The 14656-nt window shown below is 45.7% G+C and overlaps 1 protein-coding gene across 1 annotated transcript in view; it reads right to left on the minus strand.

The window, feature by feature from the left end:
• Nucleotides 1-230: 230 nt before the first annotated feature.
• Nucleotides 231-14656, minus strand: part of Parm1 (prostate androgen-regulated mucin-like protein 1) — a 101485-nt gene continuing 87059 nt past the window's right edge. Inside the window, exons 3-4 of the mRNA XM_052198631.1 lie at nt 11433-11511; nt 231-1770 (exon numbers count right to left, since the gene is read on the minus strand). Of these exons, the coding sequence (XP_052054591.1) occupies nt 1686-1770; nt 11433-11511 (164 nt within the window). The 3' untranslated portion in view covers nt 231-1685. The remainder of the gene's footprint in view (nt 1771-11432; nt 11512-14656) is intronic.

Raw genomic sequence — 14656 nt, forward strand, 5'->3', positions numbered from 1 at the left:
AGAAACACGGACATATGTAAAGTAACTATGGCACATGTCAGAAGTCAATCTATCAGGTGGCAAACTAAACACTTGGGGGAAAGAAATTGATGTCTCACTTTGTTAAAAATGAAAGGGTCTTCCTGATGATGGAGTGGGTTTCTTGTTTTCCTCTTTCTTTCTTTCTTTCTTTCTTTCTTTCTTTCTTTCTTTCTTTCTTTCTTTCTTTCTTTCTTTCTTTCTTTCTTTCTTTCTTTTTCATGTCACAAGGGCATTGCAGTGAATGGTTTCAATCTCAGCCGTTGATGTTTCTGGCTAGGGAGTTCTTTGGGGTGGATGGTTGCTTTGTGCCAGGTAGGGTGTTTAGTGGGATCCATGGTCTCTACCCATTACTAGCACTCCCAGCTAACAAAGTAATTGCTACTAGACACCTCGAGTGGGGTAAGGGTAGGGGGTGGGAAGGTGAGAGGTATGCAGTCACCTCCTGGTGGGTCATACATGAAAGGAGCAAAGAAGAATGATCACCTCTCAAAGTTTGTTGTATAGGAGTTGAGGCGGCACACCTGGGGGTATTCACTCATTGAAAGGGAGAATGGGGAAGGTAAGTGTTAGGGAGAACAAACAGATAGTTCTTGATGTCTCCGTCCTATGGAAGTGAGTGCTTTGGATGAACAGTTGCAGATAGAGCAGTGCCTCTCCTAACATTATTACTATTATTTCTTTTCGGAATAGCATACAGCCATTACCCAATACAGATAGCAAGGCAGCGAAGCGGTTGCTGATTTACGGGTGTGAAGCGAGAGTCCTGTGGGGTCCTCCAAGCTTTAGATACCCCCCACTCCCATGGAGAGCTGGCTTCTGCTTGTTTCAAGAGGGCAGGTGGTGCATGTCAGCGTCCCTCTCTCCCTTCTTCCCCATCCGCACGCATCTCCCTGCCTGTTCTTCAAGCTCACCTCCCAGCTTCACTTTTGGAACTGTAACTTTCTTGAAAGCCATGGGTTGGGATCCCTGTTGCCTTCGGGTGGCCTAGGTGGGCGGGCAGGTCGAGAGCCCGCTGACTGACTGACAGCCTCCTGGGTCGCTCTGCCTTTGCCTGCTGCTCTCCCCCTGGGCACGGCCTCTTTTATCTCTCATCAATTAGGCGGCTAAGCATGGTCTATCTGATTAGAGGACTAAGTAGGCATCCTGTCAGATACAACCAGGCAAAGGAGGATTAGCGAGGAATCAAGAAGACCCGGCTTCTTGCAGGGCAGCCTCCCGGGATGCATTCCTGTGTCTTCACTGATATTTAATGTAATTTCCTGTAGAGAACTTTAAGAACCCAAACCAAAAGATCCCCTAAGATTGACTCCCCGACCAAGCAACTCGCAGTTCCTTTCCTCAGTCCTTTCCAAGGTGGGTTCCATGATGGGGGGCTCTGCAGCGCCCACCTCATGGTATCTGGCTTGGTCAGTGCAAAGATGGCCGGCTTGGCCAGCTGCAGCTCGGCCTCCACGGGGCCTTTCCGCAATGGTTCTTTTGTACCAGAAGGGGGACACTGTAGTAGCAGCCAGAGGAGGGGAAGGAAAACGGGAAAAACAACCATATCAACAAAAGAGGGCTCGCGATTGTCGTTCAGTGTACATCAGGTACTTGTTATTAATTCTACTGGATAAGCACTTATAAATAAAGGGCCGTTACTTCTTGTCCTCAGCCGCCTTCCTTTGTTAAGAGTCATCGTAGAGAGGGTTGTTGTAGTTTCCCCAGGACCCGTAGTCGTGGTCGTCCAGAAGCCTTCCGTAGGAGGAATGCCTGCGTGGGAAGAAGAGGGTGGGGTTACTTGAGGATGTGCTATCTGAGGACATGTTAACACCCTACAGCCTGAACCCAGGATGCTCACAGGTCCGTGGGAGGGAAAGATAGGATCGTCCCAGCAAGATAACCGTGGACCACGTCAGCCCTAGTTGCCAGCTTCTGCCGAGGAGCCTGCCTGCCCCTTAAGATTCATTGAGTCTCTATCTCTCTCCCTTCTAGTGCAGGAAGAGGGAGAAGGGACCATTTCCATAGCTGCCCAGTAAGAATGGGAAAGGGAGCTTGGGTCCCAGTGTCTTGATGTAGGTCCTGGGGCATTTTCTGTGAAGTAATAGCCACACAGCTCCAGCCATTCTTGCAGTTAACAGCTCTCGGGGCTTTGCTGTCCTTTGTAAAGTGTGTCTGTATTAGGTTTTTAGTAGATCCCCAGAATCAAGGCTGAGAGAAACAAGTGTTTCTCTGATGAGGAAAGTGGTATTTGGGAAGTTTGATTGACATGACCCAAACCATAAGCTGATCCTCACCTCAATCTAAAATGGACTTCTCAGACCTTGAATCCCCTTGAGTCTGGTTCGTCCTTTAATTCAACGGCAACATGGGCTAACCAGGCTGGGTGTCCCAAGAGGTTGTAGGACACTTGTGATTTCTGTGAGTAACTGAAGACAGATGGTCATTTTTTCCCTTAAGATCTCTGACTGGCTGTTCATGTAAGCCAAAGTCATTACACAATGGTTCATGAAGTCATAAAGGTTCAGGGTCATCTACTTTTCTGAGAAGAATTAATTGTTACCAAAGACAGCGCTCCCTCAGCTCCAAGTGTGCTGTTCGTTCTGTCTCCCATGCAAGGCACCCTCACCCCAGGGCCTTTGCACTTACTGATTCCTAGCTCATGCATCTTCCAATGATTTATATAATTGTTTCACAATTACTTTTCCTCTTCAACTAGGCTATATGTCTCATGAGGGCAGAGATAATTTGCTTGTTATGTTTATTCATGGTTCTATTTCTGGCCTAGATGTTGCATGCAGTAAGCCATCCAGAATCGTCTGTGGAAGACACAGTAATTGAAAAAGACCTATCTCGAGTTCTCACAGAAGTCAATCTGTTCACAAAGATGGGTGCTTCTCTGGGGATGGCATGGTCATTTAAGGTCTAAAGAGAATGACAGGATTGGAAGAACGCCATATACAAGCATGCAGTGACCCTGAGGTCCACGCTAGCACATGGATTCCTACCTGTGTCATGGCCCCCTCCCCCAGTGCCAGTGCCCACCAGAGCTTGTTTAGACTGCTCTCTTGCTGGGCAAAGGTGCCAGTCAGACTCTGGCAAGTTGAGGTATAAGAGCTGAATCTAGATCCAGCGGGCTGAGACTGGACCAGAAGTCATGGATGCTAAATACAGTGTGTGGGCGTGCCCACTCCCCAGTCTTCTCACAGCCAGATGTGGATATTAAGGAAAACAGAAGCACAACCCAAGGGCCACAGAAAAACATCTGCTCCACTTCTGTCCATTGGTCAAACATTTGCTCTTGCCTTCCTGCCACTCACTGATGCCAGCCAGGGATTGGCAAAGAGATGGATGGCATTTAGCAAGAACCGGGCCATTGCTGTACGCGTTTCAGAGTTCTTACGTAACTCCTGCAAGCTAGCTCAGTGGAGCCCATCTATATCCCTGGAAACTTGAAACAAATAGTTGGTTTACATTACAGCTCACAATATGTATGTATGTATGTATGTATGTATGCATGTATGTATGTGTGTAGGTGCATATGTGTGTGTAGCTGTGTGTATATGTCTGTATATGTGTAAGTGTGTGTATATGTGTATGTGTGTGTATGTATGTGTTTGTGTATGTGTATATATGTGTGTGCATTTGTGTGCGTATGTATGTGTGCATATGTGTGTGTGCATAAGTGTGTGTGTGTATGTGTGTGTGTATGTATGTATGTGTGTGTGCATTCGTGTGTGTGTGTGTGTGTGTGTGTGTGCATATGTGTGTGTGCATAAGTGTGTGTGTGTATATGTGTGTATGTATGTATGTGAAAGAGAGAGAGAGCATAAGAGCACCCCAGACACACTATTGCCCTTTTAACATACAGGAAGAGCAGAGGTCATTACAGTCGGTGAAGATCGTGAGCTGCACAAGGGCAACTCTCCGTTTACTTGAAAGCCTCCAGTTCTAACAAAACATGAATAGGATGGCTGAGTCATCGGAGCTGCTGTGTGAGAAAATAAAACCCCGGGCATTTCGACACTGGGGTGCACCCTCGACTTCAGCCTGTCTTTACTGCTGTCAGTTTGGCAGGCATGTTCACAGCAACCCCATGCCTTCATTATGGGAAGCCTCTGCATCACCTGCGATGTTCATTTAACTTCTTGTGGCATTTTAATCTCTTTCTTATAATTTTATTCTCATAAGCTGCCAATTTGGTCAATAGATGTCTATCTTGAGTAGGTTTCTTGACCCCTTTGTTCCTTCATTTACAAAATGGCGAGTTAAAAAAATGCATTAAAGTTGTTAGGAGGGCTCAGTGAGGTAATGCATTTTAAAGGCTTGGCACACAGTAAATATTGGCCAACACTGCTTCGTAACTTTTATTATAATGAAACTTATACAAGCCCATGCTAAATCTGCAAACGGTAAAATTGAACTACTGAAACTGCTTCAGGCATAGTAATAAATCCAGTTTCTGATATTACTGTTATTTGAATCTTATAAAATATGATTACAGGCAAAGCGAGGTCAAAGGGTTAAGACTCCCCTGGTCAGCTAGCTTTACAGTCTGGTTGTCTTAGGCACTTGGGACAATGCTGCAGCTGAGGTTGCTGTGTTCCGAGTAGCATCATCTGCACAAACATGAAGAGACGCGCTGGCCTTGGCTTTCATTTTTCTTTGTCTTTACATTTGAACAGTGAGTGGTGCTGAGTGAGGAAAGAGATTGTAAGGGACGTGGATCAACCAACATGGAGGGAAATAAAGGGAGAAAAATAGGAAATGCCTTGAACCTGCAGGGTTGCCTCATAATAAATTCAGGGGCCAGAACCCAGAGTGGACACACTGGGGTTCGAGGCAGACTTGGGTAAATCTGATGTTGTTGTGGACAGAGGAAAAGGAACACAGTTGTGACAAGGTATGCGACAAGGGGACACTAGTTAGGGAGCATTTGCACCTTTCTGTCTGTCTGAACCAGCGCTTCTTAAGCCGTGGCATGAGGTGATTGGACACAAGGAAGTTTCCACATGGGCCTGTGTAAGCAGAGTCTAAGAAGTAAAAAAAAAAAAAATTGGAAACTTCCTCCTACTCCAAACATTAGGAAAGCAGGCATAAAGGAACTTTAGATGGGTTGTCAATGTTATTTAATGGGAATCTCAGTAATAAAACCATGTCTTGCCTCTGTCAGCACTGCTTTATCTAATTTCAGCCTGTGGAGCAGTTGGCATGAGTGACGCCATCTTGCTCATGTGATGAGTGCCTGCCTTACATCACAATGTTTTCCATTTGCTGCGAATTATCTCCCCTTAAATGAACTTCTTGGGGACAGACTATATCTTACTTTCTCTCTAAATATCTGCATGTTTAATGTGTAGACTTTGATGCCATAGCTAGAGTGTAAATATCTGAAGGTGATTGTTTATGTCTGGCAGCATACAAATTGCAGACGTTGGGTTGGCCAATATTAGAGAGGGCTGGCTCTTATGACTTGAGGCAAAAGTGAAAAAGAAAGTGTCAGCAAAGAAAGCCAGAGGTCAAAGGCTCCTCTTGACTTAAAGAGAGGAAGGAGAGGAGTTGTGGCCGGACCCTGTGCCATGCTGTGGTTTTGCGGCACTTGGCTCGGTGCCCACAGTGCCCTGCTCAGCTGCACCACACCTCTCGGCCGTTCGCCTCCTGTGCTGTACGGTGTCGTTAGCTAAAAGCAGAACCTGAGAGGGAAATAAGGAGCAGTGTCTTATTTTATCCTCTCATCTTTTTATCAGTACTCAGTTGTCCTCGAAGATGAGTCAAGCCTCATGCTTTCTTTGAGTTTAAACAGATTTTAGAGAACACCTGATGTTTGTCCAAGGGTTCAACCCAGCTCTTGGCACGGCCTCCACCATGTTGATGAATTCACCCCCAGTCCTCTCCTGTGCCGGGGGGAGACCTCACTTTTCAATCATTAGTGCTTATCACAAGCTGAGCAGGAAGGAAACACAGATATTAAGACCGGATTTAGTTCAGCGAGAATGCTGCAGTCATTAGCCATTAGTAATTAAGTATCGGACTCTTATCTTCCATTAGCAAAGATGTCCATGAGGCTGTCCCTCTGTCCTCTTTCTGTTTCTACCAGTGGCTTCCTGTTGCTAATTGTTCCATCTTTGCCTAGCTCCCTTTCCTGAACTCTTCACTGAAAACAGTCTAAGGGACCCTGTTTTGGAAACTGGGGACACTGAAACCAACTGGATACACTCAGATGCCTGTCCTTAGGGACCTTACATTCTGGGATGCAGGCACAATAGCCACGTTACAAGGTAGGTGGTGGGGAAATTAAAGAAAGGCATGAGGAATTCCCAGCATGAGGTGAGGATGTCAGTTCTGAACAATGCCCAGAGAAGGTCTCATGAAGGCATCACTTGGCGGACTCCTGAGGAGATGAGGGGTGAGTCCCATGGATGCCTGGAACACATTCTAAAGACAGAGGTGGTAATGAGGGCAAAGGTCTTAGAGACAGGACATCTGTGTGGCATCTACCTGGTCCCTAATAAAAATAAAATCAACTTTCCATGTTGGATGTTTCAATCCATGGCAAGGTTGCAGGCCATAGTGACGGTGGCTTCCATCAGTCTACCACACAGCGTCATTTAAGGTCAGTGCTCACATTAGCTGTCTGTCCAAGTTAGGGCATTAACACCCTGCACCATGGTCTTAAAGCTATGAAGATGGAGGCCATGGGGACCAGGATTACTCAGCAGCAGTCACTATAGCAAGTTGGTGGCTGAGTATCACAACTCAGATTTTAACAGTCCTGCCTATTTCTACCAAAGTCTCAATGATGGGCACATTTCCAAGCAAACATTGTTTTCAATATCTCCCACAGTCCATTTTTTCCCAAGCTAGTATTTTCAAACCTATCTTTCAACAATCAACCACCTTCACACTTTCACATTTGCTCTTTCTAGTTTTTAAAAGTTAGTTATCTGCGAGAGGCCGCCTGTCCGACCATTGCCACAGAAGAGGGCTGCAGGCCTTCGCCTCTGTCAACAACAGATCTAGTGTGAAGAATGATCAGAGAGTCTGTGTGGCTCAGCAGACATGAGTGGTTCCCACTTCCTCACTCTTAGTCCTTTCCCACTTGAAACAAATATTGCTGTCACACCCCAACCTTCTCAACCAGGTCATTCTTTCATCCAAGAAATGTCCCAACGGAACTATGGTGTATCAGCTATGGCTGGACCAGAGGCTTTACACGGCTCCGGTGGAAGAGGCTGGGACACTTGGCTACTTTCTAGAAAGCACACGGGACAGGGCAGGGAAGTGCATCCAGGAACTCAGTATGGGGAGGGAGGGTTAGAGGCTCCAAGAGGAGGCTGCTTTGGGGTCATCACTTTGGAATTTAAGAAGGGATGAATCAAACACCTCCTAGTTTATCCAACATTGCAGAAGGATGAAGAGGCAGGGCTGTGTGTCTGGGGGACCTCCACAGCAAAGTATCTCTTACAAAGCAGAATGATTTAAAGAATGGCTCTTGGACCATCAGCTTCCGTATCCTCGATGGGCTAGCTAAACATGTAGATGTAAGGGCCCCATGCAGACCTTCTGAATCAGAGCCAGGGTCAGAGTCTGTGGGAATCATCTGTAACATGCTGCCCAACTGGCAATTTATACAGCAGAGCCCAGATAGCCACAGAGGTGGGAATCAAACTAGCCATCCAAAAATTCCAAAAGTTAATCTGAAAATATTCAGCATAGGGACAACAAATTTTAAAAGATCCTGATTGTCACAGCTGGCTGGGGCTAGTCATTAAACCCAACAACTAGCAGAAGCAATCTGCAGCCTCTGTGAGACACAAAGCAAGTCAGAGAACACCTAATACAGGCATCTGAAGAGCCAGGCCCCGTGTGTTATTTTGGTGAAGGGCCACCCAATCACAGCTTCATCCACTCCTGCAGGTACAAGCTCTTGTGTGGGGAGATTATCTCCCACCTGAGCAGATTTGAGCAATTTAAACAAAACAGAACTGACTTATATGCCCCACTTCAATCATCACTAATTAAAGACACCCTTTGGCAAGAGGTAGGGAGGGCTTGCTTCCCGTTAAATTTGCAAATGAGCCCGAGACTGTTTCTGCTTATGAATATCTAACACAAATGCAACCTCATTTATAAACAGCATCACATGAAAGCTGCCACGGAACACACGGTGACACTCCTGCTCCATCCTCTTCCTCCCTTCCCCTCTTCTCTTTCTCCCATGAGTTTTTCTGTGTCCACCAAAAAGGGATGCCAAGGATATAGTTGTTCTTCCAGCCTCCTATCGTAGACTACCATGTATCACATTACGTCACACGCACAGTTCTGAAACCAACGAATGCCACAGCAAGCAACTTCATTTAGTGCCACCATCCAGCTTCCCCACTGAACATGTGCTGGTATTCTAATTTAATCCTTACTACACTCTGGAGTTAAGTATTTTATTATAGTCCCATTTTACAGAAGGAGACAGTGTAGACTGAGACACTTGGCCATAGGTCCTGTGCTTACCACCATGCTATGGTCTCCTTGGACATCCTATATTCATCTCAACCTTACATGAACCTTGACAGCAAAAAAGACTAGTGTGGTCTTGAACTTGAAGGCAAAGCTCCTGTTTCCTCTTTCCACGGGAAACTGCTGCTGGTCAAGGTGGGCCCACAGCAGGAGATCTCCAGGACGCTCAGGGCATTTCAGCTGTATAAGCTGCATCCCATGATGGCTGAGCTTATTAAAAGATAACAGTTCTCCAGGCAACAGACTCTGTGACAAAGCTAGAGGTCATAGGGCACTGGAGGGCAGAGTGTGCAAACAGATAGCAGATGAGTTCACTGATGGCTTGAGGAGAAAGGGAAAGGCTCTGATCCCTGTCAGCGGAGCTTGCAAGGGGCACCGTGTTTGGGAGGCTAGGGGACCTTTTGTAGTGGCTTTGTACTCACAGGGACCTTGGCTCTGCTAGGGCTGTAGCCTGTGGATCTAGGCCACAAGCTAACAGCTCCCTTATGACCTGCGATTTCAGTTAGTGGCCAAGTGATTAGAGTCCATCTGATAAGAGAACAGCCCCGTGGTATTGTTCTCAGAAATATGAGATGAGAGAAGCAGAACCAATTTTTAGCTAAGGTAAAGCTTGCTACACATGCCTAGTTACACATAAGTGCAATTCATTTGTGCATACATACATACACATACATGTCCATGCACATACATACACACTCACAAAGGGGGGGGGAGGCAGACATCAATGGAGCTGACCACATATTTGATGAAGGATTAATGAGAAGCATTTCCCAAGAATCTGGCAAAGTCACATTTGAAGGGATTTAGCGTGGTGGTCTAAAACTTATGAAAACAACCTCCTTATATTGCAAAACATTATGGAGAAGTAGAGAGGGGCTTTCCTTGGGGAGTTTCTAATGCTTGTGTGTGACTACCTTATCCTTAAGCTTACTGTGCCAAACCTGGGTAGATTAGTAGAAAGCAGCACCCTCCCCTACACCGCTGTGGGCCGTCTTCATTTGAAAGAGAGAGACACTGGAGAGACAAACAGAAACTCATTTAATTGTAGCCTTGAGTTTTATCTACCATTAGAGCTGGGGAGCATAGAGTTTTAGCTTAATATTTTGTATGTTTTTCATAAGCACATAGAGCAAACTGTGTTGGCACAGTAATATCTAAGTGTGGTGCATTCTGTGGTGGCAGGACCCTGTCATGTCACTCAAGGGTTCCATTGTCTAGAGATGCCTGCCACACAGGGCTGGGGCTCAGTAAATGCTGTTGTTGTTGTTGGTGGTGGTGTCGGTGTGTGTGTGTGTGTGTGTGTGTGTGTATGTACGTATCTGTGTTTGTGTGACTATGGTGCCAAGATTCTTGCTAGCCTACTGTTTTGCCCATGATGGCAGAGGACCAGCTCTTGTCACATTTCCACTTTTTCTTTGAAAATTGTCCTTCGTACCTAGTAGATTGGGGCCGATGTTAAAAGCCACTCTCACTCTTGACACCATTATTAGATTGATTTGACGTCACATGATAACAAACAAGGAAAGGGGGAGGGGCAAATGCTCTGATTGGGGCTAGGCTAGGGTGATCACAGCAACTGCACAGGCTGCTGAGAGGATGTGCTCACTACAGAGAACAAACTCAGGAGGAGGAGGCAGGAGCAGCAGACGCTCTGTAAGGAGCAGTGGTCCTTACAGAGTGTGTAAAACAGTGAAGTAAAACAGGAGTGTGTGTGTGTGTGTGTGTGTGTGTGTGTCTGTGTGTGTGTGTCTGATGTATGTGCGCCTGTGTCTGATATGTGTTTTTGTATGTGTATGGTGTGGGCATGTGTATAGTGTGTGAGTATGACATGTATATTTGTTGTGCGTATTTATGTGTATGATTGTGTGTGTGTGTGTGTATGCACACAGTGCCAATCGACAGTGTAATGTTATCTTTGTCACTTACTGTATTAAGTGCCACTTCTGTGTCTATTGATCTTATACATGAGATCTAGTCCATGAAGTTCAAATATTTGTGAGAAAGAGAGGGAATAAACAAGTAAATAAACACATGAAAGATATAATAGACACTGACAGCATTGGAGGCAAAGTGATGAAGGAACAGAAAGAATAAATGACAGGACCCCAAACTATGGAAAGGAAATCTCTCTAAGAAAGAGATGTGTGTCCACAGACAGGACACAAGGCCAGTGGGGGCTGGGTAGGCATGGAAGACCAAGGATCTGGGAGGGCAGGCTTGGCTTGCTCTGAGAACTGGAGTGAAGCTTGAGTCTGCACCTCCATCATAGAGGGTGACAGAGATGTGCTGGTACCATGTGGAGGGCAAGGGCCAGGGCTGAAGGGCTTCCAGGCCAGCCAAAGTTGCTAACATTTAATTCAAACACAGAAGGGAGCTCCAAGGAGATTTTGAGGGAGGGGGTGATGGGTTGAAGGAGTTTGCAAAGAGGTGGTACCAGGTGCTATAAGCCTAGAGGTTCAGGATGCCACCCTCATCACCAGAACATGTCCTCCTGTCCTGTGTTACTGCACTGTGCTGGCTGGGGAGATGGCCACATGCCGTCTGCCACTGTGCACAACACCAGGATGTAGTAACTGCTGATCCTGCCCTCTGCCTCAGCCCACAGATGAGGAAGCCCTAGTTCCCAGAGGTGCATGGCTTCCCCAGAGCAATGGAGTGATTTCAGGGCAGACATCTGCAGAGTCTCCAGACTCTAGGTAAACCTTTTCTCTTCATATCATCATGCCAGCTACTCAACATTTTCTTCTTCAAAATGTCTGCCCCTGCCACTGTGGGGTTACTTTCCTGGCCACATGACTTCCCTGCCAGTATTTCTGAGGGATGGGATGCCCACCACAAAACAAGCCCCTGGTAAAACAGCCTTCAGCCTGGAGCCTCACAAATGGAATCCCGTTCTTCTCAAAGAAGAAGGATTGACTCACCTGATCTTTAGGTATGCTGCAGCTCCAAACACCAGCAACACCACAGCGATGACTGTCACAGTGATGGCAGCAATGCTACCTGTGAAGGAGGAAAAGCCCAGAAAAGATGATGAGCACAGGGGTTTTAGAGTATGTAATACCTACCATGTCTCCTCAGAAAGCGGAAAACGCTATTCGCCCCACTCCATTCTAGTCAGAGCTAGAAAGGAACCTAGGATTTCAACTCTGTTGTTGAACTTCAAACACAAATACAACGTGAGGGTCAGCAAATGGTCAGTGTTTCTTTTAGCATTTATCACGACTTATAGGAAACTCTGGAATGCAGAGTGCAGTGCAAGGTAATACCTCACGGTCCTTTGAAGAGTGATGGTGGTCAGTTACTGGCACCATTGTCTGTAGGGGAAGAAGATTTTAAATCTCCCAGGGTTTGCTTTTCATATTTTATCGAGTCCCAAGTGAAATATTGGGAGAAAGGCATCCTGTTCAAGTACCACTAGGAAGTAAGGCATCTGAGTCTTTAAAAAACTGGAGCTACACTGTATTAGTAGTGTGCACTTCACAGAGGTGGCTTTGGTAGGAGATGTGCAAATTTCAATGCTGTCATCATATCAAAGCATTTGGAAAAAAACTGCTCCTCTTTGAGAAGTGTAAGCAGCTTTCACATTCAAATGATCCATTTGGATTACAGAGAATGAAGTCAAAATTTGTATGCAAAATAAGGTCAAGTGTTCAGGGAGCACTGTTTTTGTTGTCCTTGTGGTAACAACATTGTTATAAGGCAGTGATTTCAACCTGTGGGCCGTGACTCCTTTGGAGTCTTGTATCGGATAATCTGCATATCAGATATTTACATTGTGACTCATAACAGTTGCAAAATTACAGTTATGAAGTGGCAACAAAATTATTTCATAGTTGGGGGAGTCGCCACAGTGTGAGGAACTATATTAAAGGGTTGCAGCACTAGGGAGGTTGCAAACCACTGCTTATAAAATAACACAAATGCTTTATGCTGTAGCTTGAAATCTGGTTCCTAAAGAGATTATTAATGGGAAGGTAAAGAGGCAGGCAGAGAGACCAACCCTTTAAGCATGTGTTCCTATAAAAATAACCTTCCCGCTCTAAATACATCTTTGAGGTCCAGCACTCTTTCTATGTGCGTTTTGGGCTAATAGAGTATATACGTTGCTTTTGTTATACCTTAGAATTATTAAGGGTCAGCTGGACTCTTGTCCCCAAATATTGCAGAAGACATTTGGGTAATACACCTGTTTCCTATGTAGGTACACCATTTATTGCTTTAACAAGTAAATGGAGCTGTTCTTAAATGCCTGGATAGGAGCTGAGTGATCTGGAGTGAAGTATGTAGATCCATGTGTGTGTGTGCATGTTCATGTGTGTGCATGTGTGTGCATGGGCAGGATTGGCTGTGCAGCCATAAGCTATTCATTTACCTGGCTTTACTCCTATGTTCTGCCCATCTCACATGATTTTAATACAGGTAAATGAGAAGCCACATGCACCAATCTGAAGAATTGTCCAGACGCATGACCCTGGCATTTCCTGTCTTTTGGATAGAAATCTTTCTCATATTTTTAAAAATGTGTCAGTTGTAAATTATATGGCACTGCTTCCATGGAGGTGCATGTTTTCTCTCTTGTCTCTTCGACCAAAAGAAGTGCAGCGTCTAAACACAAAGCAATTTCTTAACTCTTTAGTAATTCCCCTAAAGTTTTAGATGAAAGGCGACACCAGGCATCCACGTCACTACAGGAGAGGGTCAAGGATCATTGCTAACATGAAGACAAAGAGAAGAGTCTTGCTATTTCCATGGAGACTGGCCCTAGTCAACCGTTTCAGAGCTTGCCTATTCCAGGGCACTTTGCATATCGATTTCTTTGCTTCTGGCAGGCTTTCGAGCAGGAGGAGCACATTTAACAGTGTAGTTATCTTTCCCTTTTTATGGCATTAGATAGATTGTGGTGCTGATTGCTGAAATGTCTAGACCTGGTCAAGCAGAGCAAGCCTGAGGTCAGACAGATCCTCTTATGAAAAACCTCCACTCTAGTTTTGAAAGGTAGCTCTTAGCATCTTGGCCTCCAAACTGTGCTGAATTAGAACAATTCAAAGTTCACTGGAGCTTCTTAAGAGCTAGGAGCTTTGCAGGGGAGGGTTATAAACACAAGATAGGCTGAGGGGGCAATTTGAAGATTCAAAAAAAAACAAAAACAAAAACAAAAACAAAACAAAACACAGTCATTACAGTTACGAGCAGTTAGACACTGACCTCTTCATTTAATCCCCTGCCTGCTAACATAAGGAATCTAGGCCGCTCCCCTAAAGTCTCTCCCCATACTTCCCCATCCTAACGGAGACTTAATATAGGAAGTTGTAGGCCTAACCTTCTTCAGAGTTTCTTGCGTCCTCCAAATCTGCCATTTTCCTAGTTTATTTATATACCACCTCTTTTAAAAATAGACCAGGCAGTTTCTCCAACTCAAGTGCTGTGTTTTTCTGTGTGGAGACAGCAAGCAACAGAATGGCCTGCTCCTTCTCCATGTCACAGTGCCTCCTGATGGTTGCCCAGCTCCAGGAGCCGTTCCAGTCTCCTAATGGGCATCTTCAAGGCCACAAGTGACATCATCCTTATTACCAGAGACGGAGGTTACACGTGACATTTTACCTGGTAGTCTCCAGAAGGAAGCTGGATAAACGGCTCCTTAGAGGGTTGGTTCGACCAGTATGAGGCAAAGGGTATGAGGTAACATGGTTTGTGCTGAAATCTGGGACCTTCTCATGAACTCTTCTGTCACTAACCGACTATTTGAAGGGAGTGAAATACCTTCCCCAGCCCCACTTGCCATCCCCAGGAGCTGGAGTCTTCTGGAAGTAGATCTTTATCAGCTGGAGTCTAGATCCTGTTTTCTTCCCTCAGTAGCTGTGACCTCAGGTTCCAGTCAGGTCTGGCCTGCGAAGCCCCACCTAGCTCTGGGATTTGTGTGCTTGTGTGCGGGTGCCTGCATATCAGCCCCAGAGAGCATGCGCTGCGTTCTGCAACTGAAAGGCTTTGTTTTTCTTCCTTCTGAAAACAAATGCTGCATCCCCTGACTTTTGTTTAAACTAACCTGGAATTCCCCTTCTCATCTTGTTCTCCCCTTGTTTCTTTCAAGATGGGACAGGGAGAAGAAAAAGGCAGAAGGTGTGGTTCCTGGGACAGCTTCCCGCAT

Source organism: Apodemus sylvaticus, chromosome 11 (genome assembly GCF_947179515.1).
Source record: "Apodemus sylvaticus chromosome 11, mApoSyl1.1, whole genome shotgun sequence".
Classification (NCBI taxonomy): domain Eukaryota; kingdom Metazoa; phylum Chordata; class Mammalia; order Rodentia; family Muridae; genus Apodemus; species Apodemus sylvaticus.